The sequence below is a fragment of the Etheostoma spectabile genome, chromosome 23, assembly GCF_008692095.1.
Source record: "Etheostoma spectabile isolate EspeVRDwgs_2016 chromosome 23, UIUC_Espe_1.0, whole genome shotgun sequence".
Taxonomy (NCBI): Eukaryota; Metazoa; Chordata; class Actinopteri; order Perciformes; family Percidae; genus Etheostoma; species Etheostoma spectabile.
The window spans coordinates 14,415,481-14,441,854 of NC_045755.1; the positions used below are offsets into that span (position 1 = coordinate 14,415,481).

The 26,374-nt window shown below is 37.3% G+C and overlaps 1 protein-coding gene across 1 annotated transcript in view; it reads right to left on the bottom strand.

Annotated features, from left to right (window-relative positions):
• Positions 1–11,135: 11,135 nt before the first annotated feature.
• The window catches only part of anks1b (ankyrin repeat and sterile alpha motif domain containing 1B), a 219,654-nt gene continuing 204,415 nt past the window's right edge, over positions 11,136–26,374 (bottom strand). The window contains exons 25-29 of the mRNA XM_032505829.1: positions 23,881–23,952; positions 22,124–22,210; positions 20,212–20,349; positions 19,933–20,100; positions 11,136–13,730 (exon numbers count right to left, since the gene is read on the bottom strand). Coding sequence (XP_032361720.1) covers positions 13,617–13,730; positions 19,933–20,100; positions 20,212–20,349; positions 22,124–22,210; positions 23,881–23,952 — 579 coding nt within the window. The 3' untranslated portion in view covers positions 11,136–13,616. The remainder of the gene's footprint in view (positions 13,731–19,932; positions 20,101–20,211; positions 20,350–22,123; positions 22,211–23,880; positions 23,953–26,374) is intronic.

The window sequence follows — 26,374 nt, forward strand, 5'->3', positions numbered from 1 at the left end:
ACATACTGGCCAGGACGTTAGCGAGAGCCTGTCAGCTCTTATCACAGTCATGCCAGTTGTAGTTTTTGTGTTCTCCAGGGTAGATCAATGTGCATCTCTCCCACATGTTTAACGTCACCAACCTTACAAGAAACGTTTCCGCTCTAAAATCAGCTTAAAATGTAGCAAATTGTTATGTAAAATACGCCCTCTGAGCCTTTTGCTGTCAAATCTCATTTTGCTGTAGCACTCAACCTACATGCTTATCTTCTGCTGATTTGGCACTGAATTATGAAATCTTGAGACTTTTGATACCAAAACAATAGCATCTGGTGTGTTCAGCCAACTCAACCTGTCTGTACCTATTTTGGGACGTGCAAAGTACGCTCCTAATTGGTTAGACAAAAAAATGTTTTTGTGATATGTTTGGCTGTTAGTAGGTACTTCATTAAACAATGCAACTTAACAATAATATTTTATATTGCCTCTAACGCCCAACATAGCGATCGAAATGTGTTCTCTAGACTGATCCAGCCTCTCCCTCACTACCCATAAAAACAGAGGCTGCAACACTTCGCGGGTGGGTTTGTGAATGTTACTTTTGGAGAACACTGTGTAGGATTCTTTGTTTCTTTGTACCCTACAGAGATAAGTCTGCCACAGCCCACTGTGAATGTGTCCGCTCTGGTGTATAAGAGAGAGAGAGAGAGAGAGAGAGAGTTTTATTATTTGGCCAACTCTCCTCATGGTGTCCAGCTTCATCAGGTGGCACATCTTGAGCCAAACCCAGCAGGGTGTTTGTATGGGTGTGTGTTTACTCAGCTTATGTTAACTTTCTTTTGCAGAGACAGTTCATTTTTCTATTCCCACTTTCCAGCAAGTCAGTTCCATGTAGGACAATTTCCGTACGTTATGATAATTTGAGTGCTGTTGCAACACATCTGCCAGGTGTCCTGCCAGTCGTGTTCCAAATGAAGCTTACTGTCTTTCGTAAAATATTTTCCCAGGTGGGTGCAGATCCTCCTCCTATTTCTTGGCCTTGTTTGTGTAGTAGAGACATATAAATGTGGATTTAAGTGGACGCAGGATAAACGGTGAGGATCTGAATCTACATGTGATCACTGACCTGGGTTTATCCATGGTCTTATTAGTACCCTGGTTGAAGCTGTCCCTATTGAATGATTGCCAGATAATGTTGTGATTGTTACATGAGCAGTTTTTACATAGTTGTCTCATTTAGCTGGTAGCCGTGGGCAGTACAGACCATCTGGAACTTTGGCCATCCCCCACAGTCTGACACAGACGATGAAACAAAGCATGTTGTCCTCCTGTCTTACACATCACTGCAGAAATCTAAAAAATTAGTATCTGTTAAGAAACCATCATCTTGCCATTCACTATCTGTCATTTTGTTTTAACAGTGTAGAGAAATCTGCAGTGTTATTCCATGTGTTCCTGTCGTCCTTCATTATTCTTTCCTCATTGTCCCTCTTTGTGCACATTTCAGTCCTTTGCCTCTCCCTCTGCCAGCAGTAGACATAAAATCGAGCCGTTGGAGCTTTGGGAAGCCTAAATACAGCAGCCACTGCAACACTCTCCACTCCTGGTCTAATCTTCCAGAAATAATGTCTTGAATTACCTCCCACTCTCATCCCGCAGTGGTCTGCTCCTTACAAACTATAACATGTTTTGTCATTTCTCCACAGAATGCACCAAATTGCAGATTGGCAGTAAATCTTTAGCAAACCAATGTGCCGCAGCCACGGCCCTTCCTCCTCCAATCTCAGAAAACAGCCCAGTGGTCGCATTTATTGGCTGCAGATTGTAACTGTAGATTGTGAGCGTTTTCATTCAGAGGTTTATAGCGCACCATGAATGCTTGTTCAGCCTTTCAGAGGCTCACTGTAAATGTCAGTCCACTGTAGTTTGATAGACACTCGGCCATAAGCGCTTATCCTTACTTCCATACATTCGATTTTTTATATGTTTATTTATTTGGTTTTTATAAGGCATGGTAAAAGATGGTGATGGTGTGGTGTAAATCTTACAACTCCAGGGTTATAGCGGAGAGTAAATTACTATACAGTTTATATTTGTGGAACATCCTGTGTTGGTTTACTTACATATATGTGAGCAGCACAAACCTTTTAGCATTTATTTTATAAATCCAGTACTAAATCTACTTTTCTTTCAAATTTGAATACCTTATCATATCTAATTAGGTTAAGCTGTTAACGAAGATGTAGACTCTATAGTTGAAAACACAGTAGATTTAATGACAGCCTAATTAATATTCACAACATGTCCCTGCAACCTGAAAATGTAATGAGCAGATTCAGTTTTGATTAATATGGATTGACACTTTTAGGCCTCAACTAATGATCATTTCTTTTATCAAGCTGTATATTATATTTTCAATTGGACAGTCAAAACAGGGGAAAATCCCCTTGTTTTGTTTAAGGACTGGTCTAAAACCCAGATATTTATTTTCCTTAAGTGAAAACCAGCCACAAGAGAGTCCAACATTTTTGCTTAAAAAAATGAGTTCAAAATGACTAGTTTTTCTTGATGATTCCCTTTTGAAATTAACATTTATAAGCTACTCCTTTTATAATCTCCTGCCAGTGATGTTGTAATTTTAACTGCCAAAAGTAATGGTGACATTACCTGACTGGAGCTGCAATTAAAGATTTTAGTTATCAATAATCTCTTGATTATTGATCTTTATTTAATTGTTTAGACAATGAAATGTTAAAAAATAGTAGAAAAAAACATCACGAGTAGCCAGAACTTATGTGGCCTCTTTTGAAGTTACAATATGTAATACCGACAGCTAGCATTAAAAATGGTCACTGCAGTCCAAATTCAAAATACTGGAGAGAGTAGTTTCCCCCTCCTTCCTAGACTTGAAGTCCACAGGGTTGCCAGGTGGAGAACTCTGAACCCGACGTCCCACAATGGTAATGTTCGCTAGAGAAGTTTGTAACAAAGTGGGAATCATCTTACTGTCCAACATATTATAACCTTGTATTATAACGATGGTAACGTTAGCCAAAAGAATATTCCAAAACGTAATATAATATACATTACAGAGCAACCTGTAGAGAACGTAAACTGTGTCCCATTTCAACAAGATTTTTTTGGGGCATTTACGCCTTTATTTATATAGGACAGCTGAGATTGTCGGATGGCAGAGTTGAACCTGCATCCGCTGCGTTGAGAGGGAAACCTCTGTATATGGGCACCTGCTCGTTAGCTACCCAGATGCCCTATTTTGCAAAACTTAAATTGCATATTTCTGTTATGAGAAAGTTAAACTTGCGGTTTCTGTCATATGTCTGTCACTGTGGTTGTAACTGTAACCAGCCTGTGTTAGCATATCAGCATTAGCCAGCACCAGTCAGGATAACTTTTTTTTTTATTTGAGTACTCTATATAACGTTAATATAATGCAAGTACAAAAATGTTGAAATGACTGAAAATGCCCATCCCTACTAGTAGCTGTGATTTGCGTGAAGTCCAATGCTTCCTGTTTCAGGAGAAAATCAGCCAACTTGGCATCCTTTAGGGCTCTAAGCTTTCTAAATCTTTTGAATGCATCCCCAATTATTATTATTTTTTTTTTTAGTTTGGGTTAATTTTAATCTATCTCTGATAATAGTTGTTGATAGTTGCTTCTACCATGGCTGCAGTGTATTGATTTTGCGTGTTTGGATTTCATGTTTGGCAACCCAGGTGTCAAAATGGGCAGATGATGACAACAAACAAAAATAGACATTCCCTCCCGGAACAGACATTTCAAAAGAGAAACTACTGGCTTTAACCTTGATATCAGAGAAGATAGTGTTTCCAGTTAGCATGTTTCCTAATATCTGATCTATGAATCTATGAATATCTATTTTGGTAATTTTTTGATTTAATACAGTAATGTCCAAACCTCCAAAGTTATTCAGTTGACAGTAATATAAAACAGAGGAAAGCAGCAAATGAGAAGCTGAAACCAACAAATGCATGTGTGCTTGGTAAAGAAGTTAAACAACTAATTTTTATTATTACGTATTATTAAAATAGATGTTTTTTTTTTTACTAATGGATTAATTAACTAATCATTTTCAGCTCTACCTTAATGTTTTGCACATTGCTCTTTTCTTAAAAGAACTAGTCATTAAGGGTTCAATAACAGATTAGTTAGCATCGTAGTTCAGTAAATCTGGATAGTTTGCTAACCGGGAACCCAATCCCAATCAATGCACATCACAACAACATCTGATATCACTCTTTTTTTTTAAACTTTTTTTTGACATACTACAATTTTATTGTGTATAATATGCAATGACTTTTTTCAACATATTATACTTTGACTTTTTTATCACTTTTTACTATACTATGACTTTTTTAATCAATTTTTTCAAAATATTATACTATGACTTTTTTTATCACTTTGAGTTTTCACTTTTATCACTACGACTTTTTGACGTACTATACTATGTTTTTTTTTTTGGCATGGTTTTTTGTTTATCTTTTTGGTGGGGGTATAAATGCCCTGTTTTTGGCATCCGTGCGTATCATTAAACAAATGCCAGTTTCGTCGATGTCACGATGCTGCGGTGGATCGGGGGGTCAGAGACCAGATCATCCACTCTACCAACACTTCATCCCCCTTCCTTCTGGATGCAGATGTGCGATGTGCAGAAAGGCCTGCCTAGCACGAGCTTTGTAGGCAACCTCCTCTTAAGTTAAGAAAAACAGTCTTGGGTGTGTGGTGTGTAGAGTGATGATTCATGTCTTTGTCTCTTTGTATAATACTGTATTTCCTACTTGTATGTATGTATGTATGTATGTATGTATGTATGTACTGTGAAAAAAAAATTGTCATTGAGGACACAAACTATCAAACTATCTTTCAGCTCTTTTCTTGTTGGTTTGGGGACCACGGAAGAAACTCTTGTTCCCTTATGTTGCGCCCTTATAGGCCTACCCATAGACAGGGGCAAAACAGTAGTATCCTATTATTAAGATTTCAGAATTTATTATGTCGTGAAAAAGTTAATAAAAATATCTTAGTTTAGCATGCCGTAAAAGTCATAGAATAATGTCCAAAAAAGTAATTGTATATTAATTTATAGTATGTCAAAATAAGTCCTAGTATAGTATGTTGAAAAAAGTCCTAGTTTAGTATACTGAAAAAAGTTATTGTATTGTATGTCGGAAAAAGTAATAAAAAAGACATATTACAGTATGTCCAAAAAAGTGCTAAAAATATCGTAGTATAGTATGTTGAAAAAAGTGATTAAAAAAAGACATAGTATATTATTTTTAAATAAACCATAGTATGGCGAAAAAAGTCATAGTATAGTATGTCAAAAAAAGTGATAAAAAATCATAGTATGTCGAAAAAAGTGATTAAATAGGCCACAATATAGTATGTTGAAAAAATTGATTAAAAATGTCAGAGGATAGTATGTCAAAAAAAGCCATAGTATGTTAAAAAAAGGTCATAGTGATAAAAAACATAGTGTAGTATATTTAAATAAGCTATAGTGTATAGTATGTTGAAAAAAGCAATAGAACAATATTTTCAAAAAAGTGATGAAACGCCATAGAATTGTATGTCTAAAAAAGCCACAGTATTGTGTCAAAAAAGTGATAAAAATAGCCATAGTATAGTATGTCGAAAAATGTGAAAAAAGTCATAGTATACTATGTCAAAAAAAAAGATAGTATACTATGTTGACAAAATAAAAAAGCCAAAAGGCAAAAAAAGCCATAGTATGGTATGTCGAAAAAAAGTGATAGTATAGTTTTTGACATACTATACTATGTATACTATAGTATGTCAACATGTCAATGTTAAAAAATACAAAGTACAGTATGTTAAAAAAGTGATAAAACGTCAAAGCATATTATGTCTAACAAAAGTGATAAAAAAGCCATAGTACAGTATTTTTAAATAAGCCATAGTGTATATTATGTCGATAAAGCCATAGAACAGTACTTTGAAGAAAGTGATGAAACGCCATAGAATAGTATGTTGAAAAAAGTGCTAAAAAAGCCGTAGATAGTATTTTTAAATAAGCCATAGTGTATAGTATGTTGAAAAAAGTGATAGTATATTACGTTGAAAAAAGTCATAAAACGTCATAATATAGTGTGTCCTAAAAAAGAGATAAAAAATGCCATAGTATGTTGAAAAAAGTGATAAAAAGCCATAGTATATTATTTCAAACAAAAAGTGATTAAAAAAAAAAAAGCCATGGTATATTTTAAAATCAGCCATAGTATGTAATGTCGAAAAAAGTGATAAGAGTATGTCCAAAAAAAGCCATAGTATATATTTTGTCAAAATAAATGATAAAAAAACATAGTATAGTATATTTAAATAAGCCATAGTATATAGTATGTCATAAAAAGTGATGGAAAAATATTTTGAAAAAAGTGATGAAACGCCATAGAATATTATGTCTAAAAAAGCCACAGTATTGTATGTCGAAAAAGAGATAAAAACAGCCATGGTATAATATTTTAAAATCAGCCATAGTATTTAATGTCGAAAAAAGTGATAAAAGAGTTGTAGAAGAGTATGTCCAAAAAAGCCATAGTATATACTAGGTCAAAAAAAATGATTAAAAAAAAACATAGTATAGTATTTTTAAATAGGCCATAGTGTATACTATGTTGAAAAAGTGATAAAAAGCCATAGTATATTAAGTCGAACAAAAAGTGATTAAAAAAAAAAGCCATGCTATAATATTTTTAAATCAGCCATAGTATGTAATGTCAAAAAAAGTGATAAAAGAGTTGTAGAATAGTGTCCAAAAAAGCCATAGTATATATTATGTCAAAAAAAGCCATAGAACAGTATTTTGAAAAAAGTGACAAAAAAGCCATAGTAAAGAATGTCAGAAAAAGTTATTAGTATGTTGAAGAAAGTGTTAAAAAAGCTATAGTATAGTATTTTGAAATAATCCATAGTATAGTATGTTGAATAAAGGGATAAAAAAGTCATAGTATGTTAAAAAGTGATAAAAAAAGCCATAGTATAGTATGTTGAAGAAAGTGATAGTATATTACGTTGAAAAAAGTGATAAAAAGTTATAGTATAGTATGTCCAAAAAAGTTGTAGTATAGAATGTTGAAAAAAAATCATAAAGACATAGTATAGTATGTCAAAAAAACGTGATAAAAAAGTCTTAGTATGACATCTTGAAAAAAGTAATAAGAAAAAGCAATAGTATAGTATGTCAAAAAAAGTTATTATTAGTATGTCAAAGAAATTGTTAAAGCCATAGTATAGTATTTTGAAATAATCCATAGTATAGTATGTCATAAAGTGATAAAAATCTATAGTATAGTATGTTGAAAAAAGTAAAAAAATAAGCCACAGTATAGTATGTCAAAAAAGTAATAGTATATTATGTTGAAATAAATGATAAAAAAGTAATTGTATATAGTGTTGAAAAAGGTTTTAAAAAAGTGATAAAAAACCATAGTATAGTATATTTAAATAAGCCATAGTGTATAGTAAAAAAGTTGTAGTATATTACGTTGAAAAAAGTGATTATATATTATGTTGACAAAAGTAATAAAAAAGCCACAGAATAGTATGTTAAAAAAGGCATACATACTATACATACTTTACTATGTATAGTATGTCAAAAACAATGTTAAAAAAAGCCAAAGTATAGTATGAAGTGAAAGTTATAGCATATTACGTCTAACAAAAGTGATAAAAAAAGCCATAGTACAGTATTTTTAAATAAGCCATAGTGTATATTATGTCGAAAAAGCCATAGAACAGTATTTTGAAGAAAGTGATGAAACGCCATAGAATAGAATGTCAAAAGTGCTAAAAAACCCATAGATAGTATTTTTAAATAAGCCATAGTGTATAGTATGTGGAAAAAAGTGATAGTATATTACGTTGAAAAAAGTCATAAAACGTCATAATATAGTATGTCCAAAAAATTAGATAAAAAGCCATAGTATAGTATGTTGAAAAAGTCATAAAAAGTCATAGTATATTATGTCAAACAAAAAGTGATAAAAAAGCCATAGTATAGTACTTTTAAATCAGCCATAGCATAGTATGTCGAAAAAAGTGATAAGAGTTGTAGTATATTATGTCCAAAAAAGCCATAGAACAGTATTTTGAAAAAAGTGATAAGAAAAAGCCACAGTAAAGTATGTCAAAGAAAGAAAGCCATAGTATAGTATTTTGAAATAATCCATAGTATATTATGTTGAATAAAGGGATAAAAAAGTCATAGAATGTTAAAAAAAGTGATAAAAAGGCATAGTATAGTATGTTGAAGAAAGTGATGAAACGCCATAGTATAGTATGTCGAAAAAAGCCATAGTATAGTATGTTGAAATAAACCATAGTATAATATTTTGAAATAATCCAAAGTATATTATGTTGAATAAAGAGATAAAAAAGTCATAGTATGTTAAAAGTGATAAAAAGCTATAGTATAGTACGTCAAAAAAAACAATAGTATAGTATGTTGAAGAAAGTGATGAAACGCCATAGTATAGTATGTCAAAAAAGTGAAAAAAGCCATAGATAGTATTTTTAAATAAGCCATAGTGTATAGTATGTTACATTGAAAAAAGTGATAAAACGTCATAGTATAGTATGTCCAAAAAAGTTGTAGTATAGAATGTTGAAAAAAAGTGATAAAGATGTCATAGTATGTAAAACAAAAAGTGATAGTCTTAGTATGACATCTTGAAAAAAGTTTTTAAAATAGTAGTAGTATAATATGCTGAAAAAAATAATGAAAAAGTCATAGTATAGTATGTTTAAAAATATGATAGCACAGTATTTTGAAAAAAAGTGATAAAAAGTCATAGTACTGCATGTTGAAAAAGGTGATGAAAAGGTCATACTGTAGTATGTTGAAAAAGCTTAAAAAGCCATGTTGAAAAGATAATGAAAAAGTTATAGTATAGCATGTTGAAAAAAGCCATATTATGGTATGTTGAAAAAAGTGATAAAAGTCATAATATGGTATGTCAAAAAATGTCGTAGTATAGGACATTTCAAAAAAGTCATGTAGTTTGTCAGAAAAAGATCATCGTATATAATATGTTCCTAGTCATAGTTTAGTATGTCGAAAAAAATTAGAAATTCACAGTATAGTATGTTGAAAAGAATCATAGTACAGTATTTCAAAAAAATCATTAAAAAGTCATAGTATAGTAAGTCAAATAATCATTAAAAAGTCATAGTATAGTATATTGAAAAAATCCTGAAAAGTAATAGTGTAATATGTGAAATGTTTTAAAAAAGTCCTACTATAGTAAGGCATTAAAATGTCAGTGTATAATAAGCCATAAAAGACATACAATGTTGAGAAACGTCATCGTATTGAATGTCAAATAAAGTCACAGTATGTCCAAAGAATTCATAAAGTCAAAGTATAGTATGTTGAAAGAATTCATAGTCATAGTATGTCAAAGTCATAAAAAAGTGGATTTATAGTAAGTTTAAAAAAGTTGTAAAATATAGTGTAGTATGTGAAAAAAAATCATAAAATGTCATAGTATTTAGTATGTTGCAAAAAGTCATAAAAACATAGTATAATGTGCCATACAAAGTCATAGTATAGTATGTGAAAAAGTTTTTTTTTTTTTTTTTTTTTCCTGTCTCAGGAGTCGATACGTAAAACAGATTACTTAAGGAGTATGGAAACAAGTTGAATTGTGTCTCAAAGTTAAGGTTCTGTCCAAGGTGAGGTATTTGACACTCACTACTACCTTACAGACACTATTGTCTGTAAGGTTAGTTTGATATTAAATTGCAATCATTGTTTCTTTTAGCTTGTAGCTTTTGATGATATCACCAACACACTATCCAAAAGATAGTTAAGTTAATAATAACTAAATAATAATATAATAATTATTTTTGCAGTGGGGGCAGGTCTGTCCGAACAACAACAACCCCCCCCCCCAGCCCTGCCACTAAATGTTTTATGTATGAAACGGAACTGACACTTTGCTGCAACACAAACAAATATATGTATTCACCTCTATTCATTATATCATATGACACTGACTCACTTACCGGTTTAATGTTTCCAGATGATTGATATCAGGGCGATGAGCAGACAGAACTGACAAGTTGACCAATTAGAGCGGACCTACCGTGTTAACGGTTTTTGGTGGAACTGTTGGTTTAATAGACGACTCGGAAGAAAGTGAACGTCTTGACAATAAACTACAGCAACACAACAGTACGTGGTGTTAAACTGGACGGGCCCAATAACCTCTGAATAGTTCTACTTTTTAAATTGCAAGGTGAGAAGCAACCACATTTTTTTTTTTTTATTATTATTTATTTTTTACATTGCGTTATGCATTATGTCGGCAGGATTATTTAAAGGGCAACCGCGACTACATTGTGCATCTCCCCGATTTCTGATACCGTGGTGGCACATAGTGCCATGGCGGCCCGCCACTACAAAATCAACATAGAGGAAACACCGTATAAACTTTTGTCCATTTTAATCAATAATTCTATTCTGTACACCAAGTAATTGCAGAGATGTGGAAACACACTAACGTTGCTAAAAAGAAGTGGGATGGGGCAAGAAACAAGCAATCAGTTGTTTCAAACAAACCTTCAGGTTGACATAGAATGGTTTTACACAGCCATCAGTTTCAGACTTCAAGGTCAAACCCAGCTGCACCCAGATTTTGTGTCCAATAAGGGAGTATAATACATAACTGAGTTACACCATACATATAGGACAGACAACAGGTGAGACAATGGGAGAAGACATACACATCTCAAGGCAATACATAAAGAATGTGACTATACTAACATGATAACATATTCATGGACACCAACATTACCGCAGTCTTTAGAACAACCACCATCCTAACCATCAAAATCAGATCATCAACAAGCAAGTACATTTCAGATGCACTGTTTTAGAGAATGTAGCAGAGCTTTTGGCTTGTTTAGAACCTGTCTGATTGTGTTTTCTTGCCCCATTCGTACTGAAGCTGTTGTGTTCCCAGATTTCTGCAATTACTTTGCCAGTACAATTTTAACACGAAATAACATGTTGAAGTAATCAACTGTAATTATCCTTTCAAACTGTAGTGAATGGAAAAAAAAGGAAATAACTGATGACAACTTTATCCAATAATGGTTTTAACAATTCATATTTTATTCCATGTGTTTTACAAGGATATAAATAATGGCCAAAATTACAAAAATCAGTGTGCTGGAAGCCCAAGCCTATGTACATAAGTTGGTCAACAGTGATATAACCAAATAACCCATTTCAGTTTTCACTCAAAATACAATCTCTACAATCTACCGCTTTCTTTTAATTTCCAACCTTTATTTTGGTACCTTGTTTCCAGTGCCACATACTTTCCTTTCCTTTCTTTTCTCTTTTACATTACATGTATGAACAATGAATTGGCAAAATATCTATGTACATTTTATAACTGGATAATGTCTCATCCAAATAATACAGTAATACTGCGTTTAAAATAGTACATCTGCTAGGTAAGAGTAGCGCCCCATGAGAAATGATGAAGGGTTGACCTGACAAGAGTAAGCTAGCCACCTGCAACATTCACTCTCTGTGTACAAGTATGATCATATAGTTTCCATTTTTTTAAAGGATGGCCATCATTTTCAAGCCTCATGTTTTCATCTCATAAAATAGAAAAATAATGTAACATTAAGACAACAGTAGACAAGAATTGCACAAGAATAATCATAATCATCATGGTAATATAATACTCTCATATTAAACATTAAAATGTTGGGCAATACGAATAGAATACTTTTTTTTTTTTTCTTAACGCCAGATGCAGGTTTGTTCACACACTGTAGGTTCATCCGTTATGAGACACAGCTCATCAGGACACACCTGTTGCATCTCCAGCGTGTTGCAGCAAGTCCAATCACATTTACACGCTTGTGCATATATCTCAGTATTATTTTCTGACTTCAAAGAAAAAAAAAAAAAAAAAAAAAAAAAAGAGCCAGCCAAACGTCCTTAAACCCATGCCAACACTGACACATGCCCAGTGGTGTCTTTAACGAGTCCATTGTCTGTTACCGACAGACGCCCTGTAACCATACTCCGTCTCCATGGAGACACGGTGACCATTCAAAAGTTCACAGGTCACACGTCCCAGTTGGGCATATTAAACAGATCCTGCTGCAGTTGCAGAAACTGAGGTTGCTTTCTAATAAGTGTACATTCAGAGCAGACCGTCATCTGTCAAGATGCAGTCCTGTTAGTGTGTATAAGTGTCTGTTTGTCATGTTTACTGTGTCAAGCATCATATGGATGAATGATGTCAACATTTGGTAGTCAACCTTAAACACTGCGGAGTAGCATCCATGTTTGTAGTCCTTTTGTAGTCCATTTTGCATTGTGTGTGTGACAAGGTCCGTGTTTAGGGCTGGCTACATTCTTTGCATTCCACAGTAATAGACATGAGCGTCCGGCATTGCCCTGCAAATGAGATGACATCACTTATCGAGAAAGCCCTCACACCCCGCCTCTCCACTGGCCCCCTGCTCATCAAATCCAAAATGGCCACCATGCGTCTCATAAGCCACATGCTAAACCTTATACATACAAGATTGTTTCCCCGCCAAATAAAATAAGGTTTATGGCCAGGGCAATTTGGTCAAAAATTATTCTGAACACATACACACATACATGTGCTGAAAAGGATGCTAGAAAATGCAACAACAAAAAACCTTACTACTTCCTGTTTCACAGGACAAGATTGAAGTTATTTGTCAAAGAAATTCACAAGTTTGTTAATATTTTCAAAAAATAATCTTATATAAAGAATCAAAAAAGTTGAAATACATTCTAGTAGCCTGCTGGATGAACCAGTTTGAGTCAAAGTTAGACTGTGCTACATCACCTCTCCTGTAATTCAGGTCTCCTTTTTGATTAAAAAAATGTCTAAAAAGTCTGAACTTTCCTCCAGTTGTCATGTTTCGACAACGGCCCTCCTCATTGTCAGCTCCCACGTTGGGCTTAACAGACAGCTAAAACACTGTCACAGCTTTTAGCAGTAGTCTGGTTACAAATCTCATTCAAGTTGTCGGGGCAGTTGGACAAAGGGCCTAAAATGTTAAGAGAAGCGAGGTTTGGAGGCAGTCAGAGGAGAAAAAATAGGAGAGACGAAGCCAAACGGTTGCACCCATCAACAGGAAGAGAAAAAAAACAAGAAGCTGAAAGCAGAACAACCAAATGGTTGACTGCTGACCGACAAACAGGAAGTGGAAAAATGGAGCTGACCATTCCCCCTACAGGTGGAGACAGAGACGTGCACCACATCCCTGGTTTCAAAGGTCATGCGCCAGCCCTGCAGGCAGGAGGATGGGGCCGGGGCCAAAGAGGGGGAGAGCGGAAACAAAGAGAAGAAGAGACAAGGAGAAAGAAGAGAGACAGCGCAGTGCCAAAAGTCATCATGCAGTGGACAGGCTCGTCTAACGGGGGCGGGATGTTTTGTTTTTTTTATTTTTCAGCCGGTGAGGTGACGCGGCGGCGTGCGTCGCTCTTGCCCAACTCCGGGGCGGGGCCCCAGTACAGGGCAACCTCTGAAAGGCACACACACACAGGAGTGGACAAGGTGGGTGTATGTTAGAAAATAGTGGTCTCATACTTGGTGTTGACTCCTCTCTTGGCCTCCTGACCCGGCTCCACAATCCATGGCACGTTGGCGTGGCCCTTCTGGTCCATGGACGGCTGCTCCATCTGATGCAGACGGCCATAAAAAAGGAGAGGAAGCAGAGAGAAGTCGGAAAAAGAACCAAATTAATTACGACCTGCATATTCTCAATTATTAAAAATACTACACATTGATTTTATACTTCTTTAGGATGCAGGATACAAACAATTCATTATGACACATTTTCAATGCAAACAACTGTTTCTGTTGGAAAGAGACATTTTGCACACTGTGGGGGCAATTTTCTGATAGAATTTCATGCTAATTAAGTCAGTAAAAAAACAGAGTGAGACGGTAGAAGGAATGAGATGGAAGATGTGCTGCTTACAAAGTAATGAAATGGAAAAAAAACTGAAATATAAGAGGGAGCTGAGCAAGCAGAACACAGATCATAGACAGAAGCTTACAGTCAAAGATTTTAAAAAAAAAACAAGAAATTAATTTCCCATTTCCAAATGCAAGATCCTGCTGGTCCTGAACGATTGAAATAACCATGTGCTATATTTGCAGCAGTGCACTTCCTGTCCTGCTGTTTCGGTTATCAAAGAGCTGTGGACTTTGTCTGTTGCTGCCACTGCGAAGCCATTGCAACAAACCAAACCATGTGCATTGCTTTCAAAAATACCCCCACAGCAACCAATCAAGCGGCTGGATATTGTTGCTGAGGGTGTTTTTCCTCCAATCTATTGGTTTATTTTCAGGTGACTTAGGGGAGCGGCGACCGGACTTTGAGAGCTGCAATTTTGACAGTTGAAGATCAAATTTGTCCTTGCACACATTGTCAAATTATGTTTATTATGCACACATGTTCTGCATATTAAATGTAATGTTCATATTTCATAAATAAGCTTTAAGGATCTACTTCTGGAGGAAACTGGATTGAGTGTGTATTACACTGACAGAACAATGTTTCTCTTATCTTGTCTTGTCTGTTACAGCAACAATACGGAAACTAACTATAATATTATTTCAGTTCCCTCATGCTCGGACAACCACAGCAACAATCTTGTTGGGGGGGGGTTACAGGATTACAAAACAAAACACACTTTCGGTCTCACAGCAGCACAACGCCATCTTGCTCATTCAGAGCATCAACAGGATTAGTCTCAAATTCCTCAACCACACATGGAATGAATTGCAAAATCACTAAATCAATCAATCAATAAATGAACCACGCCTGCTGCCAAACTAAGTTTTATATCAACAGCCTTATTTGGTTTGGAACATAAGAAATACTGCTGCAGGGATATCACAGTGTATAATTTAGACCGCAACCTCAGTTATCCAACTGATACAAAACATGCCGTTTTGCAATAGGAGTCTATTGAGCATAGAACATTTGAACCCTTTCTAGGCACACTGTGTACACTCTGGTACTGCAGTCTTCCTTAGATGACCCTTTAAAATGTCAACTGCTTTTGTTAAGATAAAGATGAGTTAATGAGTGGATCATTCAATAGAGGTTTAATGGGCTGAGTTTTTTAATAAACATTACGCCAACTTTAAAGGAGTGGTTATTGCTTCAAACGAGTCTTATTTACACCTTTAACATCTAGAATGTGTATCTTTAAGGAGGCAGTGTATCTGCATCCATGGGTGGAATCAGTGCAGTGGGGCACATAAAAACTGACTGAGGCACTAAAGTCTTTAAGCTCTGTATAAACTGTAAAGAAATGAAATGGCTTAGCTTTGCAAGACTGGCGGAAGTGTCCCATCTGTTTTATTTTAATGTAAATGTTGATATGGAGATAGCGGGTAGTAACTGTAGAGTGAGAGACACAAATACTCACTGCAAACACACCACACAAGGATGCAGAGTGAGTTGAATAAAAGCGACAGAATAAAATGGAAGCACTTACAGACGCCGCTTTCTCCTTGACTAAAAGAAAATCATGTGGAAATAAAGGATAATAGAAGGAAAAGCAAGAAGGACCTGTGACTGAGCTTTGTGAGGAAGATGGAAGAGTCGAGGGGGAGGAAGAGGAGGGTGGAGAGGAGGCCGGTGAGGGGTATAAATATGGCCCAGTGACCAGCGGCTGACGGGGGACATGATGACCTACAGGGGCAGAGGTCATATACAGGTCAAAGTGGGCCTGCTCAGCAACAGCAACACCCACAACAACAAAGCAGCAAGGCAGAACCACAGCGGTGACAGAGCAGCTGCATGGCAACAGGGAAAGGCAACAACACTCCAAAAACCATGACAACAACATGGCAGCAAAGTCATTGCCCTGGCAACAGCAGCGTTACTGCAATACAGCAAAACTAAAGCAAGAGTAGGCCATGTTCCGCCAAATTCATGTAGTGACACCTGCATGGCAAAAACACTCCCAGCATGACGAATATGGCATGGAAACGGCATGTTTATGGCAAAACATCATTCTGCAAAAGCATCTTCACAAGCCAGACTTATATTCAAATTTCCAATGTTTTTTTGTTTTTTTTTAATGCTCATATTATGCTCATTTTCAGGTTCATAATTGTATTTAGAGGTTGTACCAGGTTCATGTGGTTGCATTTTCAAAAAACACCATATTTTTGTTGTACTGCACATTGCTGCAGCTCCTCCTCTTCTCAGTGTGTTGAGCTATCCGTTTTAGCTACAGAGTGAGGCCTCTCACTTCTATACCATCTTTGTTGGGAGTGAGGCTGGGCAAGATATCGATATAATATCGATATCTTGCCCAGCTCTAGTTGGGAGTCGCACATTCCCAATACCTAGGTGAGTATTCCTAGCTAGTCAGTCGGTCCCTCCAGGATTTTGCAGCCTTTTTGAGATTGTTGCGGCCCAAAATGCCTGATGTTCCGGGAGATTTTGTAAAAAAATTGCGATAAAAGTTGCAATGTCTTTTGTATGTTTGTTGCAATGAATTGTCGGGAGACTGAGAAAGTTGCAAAAAAATGTGATTTTTTTTTTTTTGTATAGTTCTTTAAAAATGAAAAGGAAACTTGTTTTGGAGAGAATAAAACTACTCTAGGCAGAGTTTTCCTAGGACCTTACCAAAAAGGCTCAGGATGCTTCAAATGTTGGTATAATATGAAAATGGCTGGTGGATTTAAGACAAAAAATGCGTGCGTGCGTGCGTGCGTGCGCGAGAGTCGCGGGGAAACTCAGCACCCCCGCCCGCTGCAGAGAGCCGACAGGACTGAAACAGTGGCAGCTTTCAGTGACTTTAGAGTTAAAAAAAACGTTAAAATGGATACAGGTTGGCAGGACGGTCTGCCATGTTTTGCACGGTCTTTAGCTGTACGTTTTGTTGGTAAATGTGAGATGTTCAAGTCACGTACATGTGACATCAACTCTTTCTTACTTCCACTTGGTCATTGGCTCTCAGAGTTGCATACTGATACAAAGTCTGGCACGTGGGACTGCTGGGATTGGTTGAAGTCGTGGGAAACTCCGGATTATTGGTCAAATTTGCGAAAAAGTTGCGTTGATTGGTCAGTGATTGATTGAATTTGCATGAATTGGCGCGATCGTGACATCGCGAAATCCTGGAGGGACTGGTCAGAAGCAGAGTATCAGGGCGTGCCACGCTAGCATCTAGGCGAGCATTATAACGTGTTACAAAGTGACACACGTTTGTTACAGAAGTAAAGGCTGGACTACAGTTGAGCTGTTTGGAGCAGTTTGTGAACAGTGTGTATCCTGCAAGATGGTAAGTCCCTTTGGGGTGGACTTTGGGCTTTTTCACTTTGTAAACCTATAACGTGCACAAACATCTACTGTATATAACCCAATAAATGAAATGGAAAAAGGCAAAAAGCATAATATGAGCAATTTAAGTTAGTAAAAATTCTGCCAATATTGTGAGATGGCTTGGTTACATTTCAGTTGTTCTGGAGGGTTTTTCTTTACAGAAAGTGTACATTTAAGGCTCCTAGCCAAGAACCTGAACCAGCTGATAGGCTTAGGGTCATGTATTTTACTCCGTTTTGAAGCTACACTACAATTACAGTAACATGTTGATTAAAGACAATAGTCATATCAGACACGGTCACACTCATAAAGGAAAGTTAAGAGAAAGTGAAGGAGATTAACAAGCAGATATGCTCACATAACACACACACACACACACACACAAAATCATAAAAATTAAAATAGAAGGGGGGGAGAAACAGATACTTGTGGGCAGAAAAACAAAGCAACGGTAATTTAAAGCACAGGGGGCTTTAGAGGTGCTGCGGGTTGGAGATTATGGCTGACAGGTGGCAGGAATATTAAGTGAATCCTGCAGTATCTTAGCCCTGCTGCACACCACAAGCCATTAACCACACACAGGAAAAAGGCAATTAATGGTTAATATAACGTTTGCAAAGTCAGCAGATTGTGTATACACATGCCATCGTCCATCATCTCTGTAGGTACAGGCCCCCCCGACACACACACAGGAGAGTGAACACACAAACACTGCATGCGTTCTATTCTATCTTTCCTCCCCTTCTGCCTTTCCTCCCCGTCTCAAGTCTCCCCTCTAACTTTAGAAAGTGAGGCCATTCCTCCGAAGCCACCGATTCTCCTCCATCACCATCTCTTTCTTCCATGACTCACAGTATGTAAATGGACCTAAGTTTGGTCTACAACCACACTGATATAGCTGCCACCGTAACTCTATACCGGGTCCACAAGACACGTGTGCTGACGGCCGATGCGTGTCGGTGGAGGAGGAAAGTGTGTTACTGTGACTATTTTAAAGCTCTGTCTGGGGTTAACGGGAGGTTGAAAGGTTTAGAGATAGACTTTATGACGCTGTGGTTGTAGAAAAGACACACACGCACACGCACAGTATCTAATATCACAAAGCTTGGGAGGGTATTAAACAACTCTAAAGGGACCCAGTGGCATTTTTTTATCATGAGCTGTGTTTCTGTTGGTGGGTCCTTGTGGTGTTTGTATGATTGTATAGCCAATTTAACTCTATTCAATAGATTGCTGTAACACGTAAGGAAGCATAGCAATTTAACAAAGGCAATGAAGATAAAGAGTGCAAGCTAGCAATGTATGGATTTAAACAATGCCTGATTTACAAAAATTTAAATCTGCTTTGCAAATGTTTGAGGAAGGAAATGTATTCAACTTGAAACTATTGCACAGCATGTTTACAAGAACATACTTCAGAGCGGGCATCAATTATTGGTTTAAGGTGCAACGTTTGAAGTGCTGAGGTCACAGATAGGGCTAGGGATGTGCCGGTATCATATTCTAATGCTACATTTATCGTGGCCAAAAATGTCCTGGTAAATAGTATTATCACGAGAATTTCCTTAATTATTACTATTAATGCTAAAATATAGTAAAGTTACTTCACACCCTGATCACCTTAATTTGATCAAAACTAACAAAATAAACAGTGAGTATTGTGTGTATTGCAGCTTTGTAGGACTAACATCAAATACATTATAAACAAAAGCAGGTCTGTACAGATTCTATGCACCCATTGCAGTTTGGGGATTGCTCAGACACATACTCCATCAGAGACCCCAGCATTTTGATCAGGCTCTGATGGACTGAAATGTGAATAACTTAATTGTCCATGCAAGGCTGCAGAATGTAGGGGTCTTCCACATGAGGATTCTTTTTCTTCTTGCATACATAGAGTGAGGCGAGCCAAGCCAGCCCTCCAAGAGCCCTATGCAAACAGGCCTCATCAATCAGCCCAGTGTGTAAGAGACTTCAGGGACAGGAAGACAGAATGGACACTTAACAGATCAAATATCCACCTAGACCTCTGCCACAGTGTCTGCTGAGCCAAGACACAAAACACTAGCGTTCCAGGATAAACCTCATAAACCAAACTGAGAGTTGACAACGCATTCAAGCGAGGATGAGAGAACGGGAGGAATCAGAGCAGAGGGATGGAAATTATGGACACATTCAAGGGTAAATGGGACAGAGTTAATGGGATGCTGGTTAGATTTGAAAGGGTTTATCAGAAGTGAAAATCCATCCTAAAACACAATTCTTCTATTTTTTTCCAATATATAATCATGCACTGTATATCATATTTGTCTAGAGTTTATTATGAAGCAGGTATAAGATGTGGAGAATTCAGTTCATAAAAACGTTATCAACTACTCTGCAAGGAACTTTGGCATTGGCACAACAGCTTCTTTTAACCAAAATTCTTCAAATCTAGATCACCAAAATGTTGCTGATGTAAATTTCAGTTTAGGATGGATTCTCCTTTCGAACAGTAGTGCGGCTGGCTGTGCTACAGCGATGCTTACAGATTTGCGGATGTTGACTCGAGGTTTGGGGACAGGTTTGCTGGGCTTGCTGTCAAAGCTCTCAGGCAGTGTGGATGATCCGTGGCCGCTCTTTCTGGCCTGCAGGGCTAGCTGGTAGGCCACCTCGAAGGCCTGGCCGAGTGTCAGAATGATCTCATACGCCAGGTTCTGACAAGAGGTTGAAGGCAAAAACACAGCCGTGAGAATACAAAGTGATATTATAGGAACTATGAATATTAAATTTGCTTTTAAACACAAAGGCACGGTGTCCGTACTGACCACATCAAAAGCAGTGAAGACGTGGCAGTAGTGGTGACTGGACTTGAGGTCTTTGGTGATGTAGGCAAATGTAGACAGATCTTCTGGATCCTGAGCCGCACACGAAATGTTACGAATCTCATGTTCTGCTATGATGTTCTGCAGAGAGGGAAAGGGAAGAAAGAGAAAACAGAGGCAGAAAGATAAAGAGGTGCAGAGAGAGATTGTTGATTATCTCCAGTGAGCCACTTCATCGAAAAACAAATCTGATTTATTATACATCTAATTTCACACATTCCAAAACCATAATCACAGAAGCACAATGTTGGTTTGGAATCACTGAGTTGGAATTTGTTCTCTGGCAATGTCACTGGAGAACAGTTGTGTCATTGTGTTTTGTTAATTAAAGTCTCAGTGCAGTGAGTTACAGAACATCAAAGCCCCAAAAGAAAGTTTTTCTGAGGGATGACATTAGATAACATTAGCAAAACATATTTTGTTCTCATACTGGATGGTATTATCTTTGGCTTTAATTCTTGAAAAAAGATATCAGCCTATTGATTGTTATTATAAGGAAAGCAAGAACAACTCCTTCTAGTTTTTGTACACTGGAACATCAAATAGATAAGAAGAAAGAATAGTGAAGATTTACTACTTTCACAAAATGACCCAGAGAGGGGAATCCAGGAGAAGCCACTGTCCCTTGCTTATTATTATTTCTTACCATGGGTCAATCTCTTGATACTGTTACATGTTACAGTAGGATCTGAGGTCTGGAAAACTGGGTTGTAGATTTTACAAACTGTCCGTCTGCTAAATATCAGGAACACACTGGGGCATGTCTCTAAGCAGGCTAAGTGGCAATAAAAGAATGAGTTTGACTGCCTGATGGCCATGCTAGAGGCAGTACCAGCACACTTCATCTCATATCTGTGTTCTGAAACCATGTAGAGCTAAGGGAATAGAAAAGTGTGTCTGTCTGACTAACTAACTATTTAAAATGTTTTGGCAAAGACAGGCACAGCACATAGAAGAAATAACTTCACCAGTTATGTCACCAGCTGGCCACCGTGTCATCATTTATGGCTTTACCTTTAATCTACATCTATCTGTGCAAATTGTTATGTATTGTGGCCACCTTCCTAAAGTATGTGCTCTGTGCAGTGCTGCCCAAGGAAGCATTTAAAATATCTGCAAATAATGCTCATCTTCTGCTGTGTGTACATATGCTCTGTGCATAACAGATGCTTAAATTAATACCTCTTTGCAAGCAAACTGCTTATAATGATCTAAAAATTGTTTCTCACTGTGCCACCTTTATTACCCACCTGAGGAGGATTAGATCCTCCACGTATGAACGGGAATCTCTCAGTATCCTCATTTCTATCACACTGCCGCCCCTCATTTCTCCCTCTTGTCAAATCTACCCGCTGCTATGCTATCCATGTTGATAGGAATGACTGACTCTTTAGTGTAAAAATTATTAGCCAGGTCTAAACAGCCTTTACATAATATTAGCACATAGACAACAACCCAAACTCATTACTCCTTCACCCTTTACCTTGTTGTCACTCGGAGGTGATGATAACTGTGACATATTTTTTCATAATAATAATAATAATAATAATGCACATATCAGCTTGGTAACATTAAAACCTTGAAAGACTTTTAAGTTTTTAAACATTCCATTAAGGATTTAATGAACTGAGTAGGTTGTTATTGATTTTTCAATAATCCAGCTCATCCATTCCATACTGATTATTGCGTGCTGGCCTTTTTTTCCACACCTTATTGATTTTTTACACTATATAGCAGACATCAGCGCTGCAGTGCCGGCCATTTCTGACACCGGTGAATATCACTCATGCTTGTGTTCAAAAGCCTGACCTTTCATTTGTTATTTACAGTAGAGGTCACAGGAAGTGAGTGTTACCTTATTTGTGGCGTCAATGAACTTAACTCCTTTGTAGGACACGGAGAGCACGATGGTCGGCACTTTCTTCATCTGTTCTGTCGACTTCTTGGAATGCAAAAAAAACAAAAGAGAGGCAAAATAAGGATGAGAGATGACCTGATTTGAGGCATATATTAGCTAGAGAAGGGCACAGGAATCAGTTCCGCTATTGAACGTTTGGTTGGTAGAGATATCCACTAAATTTAATAATCTTTTGTACAAGACTTCTTCTATGTCCTAAACGCATGTGAGAAAAGTGAGCTGATCAAACAATCTATTGATGACTTTCTCCTTAAAAACTATAGTCAATCCAAATAATCTCCATAGGTCAAGGGTTGTCAGGCACCTTATAAAAGCACAGCTGCTTTTGACCTCCATTTCTAAACCCAATCAACTCTGGCCCTGAAAGTCCAATAAGCCTGTTAGCTTTTAAGCCACATCAGCCTCAGACTGTATGCCTCTTATCATTCTTTTTAATTACATATTGGCACTTTAACGCGTCTCAATTACCTATATTTAAACCCATTATGCAGTGAGGTGCTGCGGAGAATCGTATGGTTTACAGCGATGTCAGCATCATTCATCTGTCATTCTACTTGCCAAAAGACTTCATATATTCAAAGACACAACATGAGTCCCTTTCCCGCTTTCTCATTATCATTTTTAGTCTTTTACCACTTATCTCCTTCTCTCAGTATCCTCATTTCTATCACACTGCCGCCCCTCATTTCTCCTCCTTGTCAAATCTACCCGCTGCTATGCTATGCATGCTTTCCATATCTGTTCCTTTTCTTTGCTCCGTTTCTTTCCTCCCTCTTCACAGAGAGTTGCTGCTGCGGTTTGGCCTTGTCAGGATCAGTAGTGCTGAAAAGCTGACAAAGACGGTGCTGCCTGGCTTCGCCAGCAAATATCCAGCTAGAGGCTGTGAAGTTGGGATTCAAACAGCCACATCTACCTCCACAGCAGAAAGATGGAGGGACAGATGACAGAAGGGATGCTGGGAATAGAGGGGAGCGGGTAAGGAAGGAAGGGATGTTCACACGGTAATAAAAGCCAGAAAGATATGATGTGCATCTCATTGCACTTAATTACAACCTTGGTTTGCAGCAAAGGTTTGTCAAACTGAGGAGGGAGAGAAGTAGAAGAAAGGAAGATGCCCTCTGATGTGGCAACATAAATATAGAGACAGAAGGAACGAGGGAGGAGGGGAGAGGAACAAAGCTTTGCTCATCAATATTAAAATGCATCTTCACACTGCAGCAGCTGAGGATGAGAGATACAAACCAGAGGAGAGAGGGAGTCAAGTGTTACAGTAAAATATGGAAAGAGTGAGGAAGCAAGAAGTATATATGTGGATAGCAAGAGACAGATAACGGGAAAGGAAGAAAAGAGAGGTAGCAGCAGAACGACACAAAGGGTGAGAGGAAGAAATGATTTCAGGTGAAAGTGGAGTCATGGGGGTATCGAGCCACCCAGGCAAGGATATTAAAAATAAATCCGTCAAAAGACCTAATCCACTGTCACATGATATTTTAAGTTGATTTAAGTTCTAGTGTGAGTGCACTCAGACTACGAGACTGTGTCCCAGATTTAAAAGGTCCACAAAGTTGTTTTTTGTAGAAAACATTTACATAGTACATCTTGAAGTCTTTTTAGCAATGCCACTGTGTTCCCAGATCTTAGCAATAGTTGTTAATAGCAACAGTAGAAGTAAAGTGTGCTGAGCTGTGCTTTACCCTCATTTTGGCACAAGCATCTTGTGTGGACTCTGTCCCTCTCAGCTCCTTCACCAGCATGGAGCCCAGGTACTGTGGAAAAGACACACAATCATACTTAGTGAATACACTCGAGGAATATAGAAGTATGTGAGGCTCTGGGGTTATGGCTATTTACAAATGTATCTCTGCCAGACAGTCTGGTGGGTCTAACCTTACAAACTCATGCTATGCAGCACAGTATTATTCAACGTTATTGTCTAGTTAATATAATTCTTGTGGACATCCCAAGTTTGGTAACAGCAGCAGTTACAAAAAAATTGATTCAGCTATAATTTGTTTATTATTTTGTTCAAGCTGAGCCTATGTTCCCCTATCAGATGAAGTTGTGTCCGACCTACATTTAGACCCTGCTTCATCCCTTGATTATGATGAAATATCAGCCATCCTGGCAAATGACCAGCAGGCAATGCTGTAGCAGAATGCAAAATTAATTCTTGCCGAGGCGGACACCGTTGCCATCTCACGCAGCAATGTTCCTTCCTCCAAAAAAAGGAAGAGGACTTTTAAATATCGCTAAGTCATTTTTTTATTTGTTCTTTTTTTATGAAATAAATGGACAAAAATGTAAAGTATGTGTGCATTCATTTAATATATAGTACCTCTCTGTGACATATGAACTCCATTATTTCTAATCTTTTCTAATCAGTAACTGCTGAATGTCAATCAGCTTTACTAACATCATAAAATAAAATGCACACACACAAACACACACACACACATACACACACACACACAGCAGTAATTACATCCACCTTGAGAGGCTTATACCTGGAGGTACTGTACATAAACACAGAGTCTGGCTGATCCTTCTGTCTGGCACGGCTTTGTGATCAGACATTCTGCACACGTAGTATGTGATTTAATAAAGAAGCTACTAAGGGTGATAGTGTTTTACAGGGACGATGTTTATGTCGATATTAGAGCACTTAATGGGTGTGACATCCTCCATCTTATTCCCCTTACAGGGCTTTTAGTGGATTAAAAGGGAAATATTTACAGCTTTATCTGTTTGACTCTACAGGTAATGACTCCAAGATCAAGAACAAAAATATATCTACCTCACAGGATTTATCATACATTTGTATAGCAATATATTCCTTATGGAGGCAAAACAACCTTTTGGACCAATTGCTTTGCATGATGAGTTACTTTTTATGTAGCAGAGACTCCAGTCGGGAAGTCTGGTTCTTGGTGGATCAGGAGGAGGTCATGTGGGTATGTTAATAATTTGTCTTGACTCAAGCTAACAATCTTAAATCGCTGTTTTGGCAGGGTCGCTGGAAGTTATCCTAGAAATTGTATTACAGCTGCAGACAAGACCAGCGCTGTCTGGTCTACCGTGTCTCTGTTGCAGGAATTGTTGGTGTACACAAACACACAAGCTTTTTATGAGTTCCAAATGAAATTTAAACATGTACCTAACATAACAAGATGAAGAGTCTGCAGCTATGCAATCAGCTCTGCGAGGCTGTATATAAGTATACAGTGGTGCTTTAAACTAAACGCTAACACAAATATGCTAACTTGGTTACAGTGACAATGATTAGCAGGTAGAATGTTTCCCTTGTTAGTTTAGTGTGTTAGCATGCTTATTTTATGCTAATTTGCTCTAAATACAAAGCACAACTGAGAGTGATGGCAAAGTCATTAGTTTTTAGTCATAAATCAAGCTGAAATTCAATACCAGGAAAAAATCCCTAATATTTTGTGTATTTATATGCCTACATAAGCTTTTAGATTCATATAAAAGAGCACATTGACTCATTGTTGAGATAACGCTGGCTGTTAATGATGTAGAGTGTGGTAATGATGTTAGAATTTCTGTAGGGTTTCACTGGAAATGGATTTGTAATAACTTCAGATATTATTCTCAAGCTTTGGTCATAAAGCTGACATAATAAAGTTAGGGTGCTGTCTGAGGTAGTGCTGAAAGTGGAGGAGAGTGGTTTGTTTACTTAGAGCCTGGAATTAAAAAAGTGAACTGTGCTGATGCATCCTTTATTCTGTTCTTTTGGCTTGTTACAATCGCTCTCTCTCTATTAACACAAACACAATACACTCCCTCTCTCTCATCACAGTCTTATCCATTTCATTTATTCGTATTCACTCTCCATCTCCCTACAGCTTGCCAATATTCACAGTGAGCGATCTGCCTTCCCCTCAGTTTTGGCTCTCGCTCATTTATCTCACTTTCGGAGCCGTTTGGAGCCCGCTGTCCTGGGACAGCGAGCATTAGAGATGTTGTCATAAATGGCTCCATGAAAGCACCTCAATCTCAAATTGCATTTCAACACTACATATATACAGTATAACATCCTTTCATGTAACTGGCAAAGGTCTAAATTTACCAAAGTGCAGAGAATAAGTGAGTGCAGTACTGACCGCAAGGTGAAGTTCAGGGTCATTGAATTTTAATATTATCACCCTACTGTAGCTGTGTGTTGATAGCATG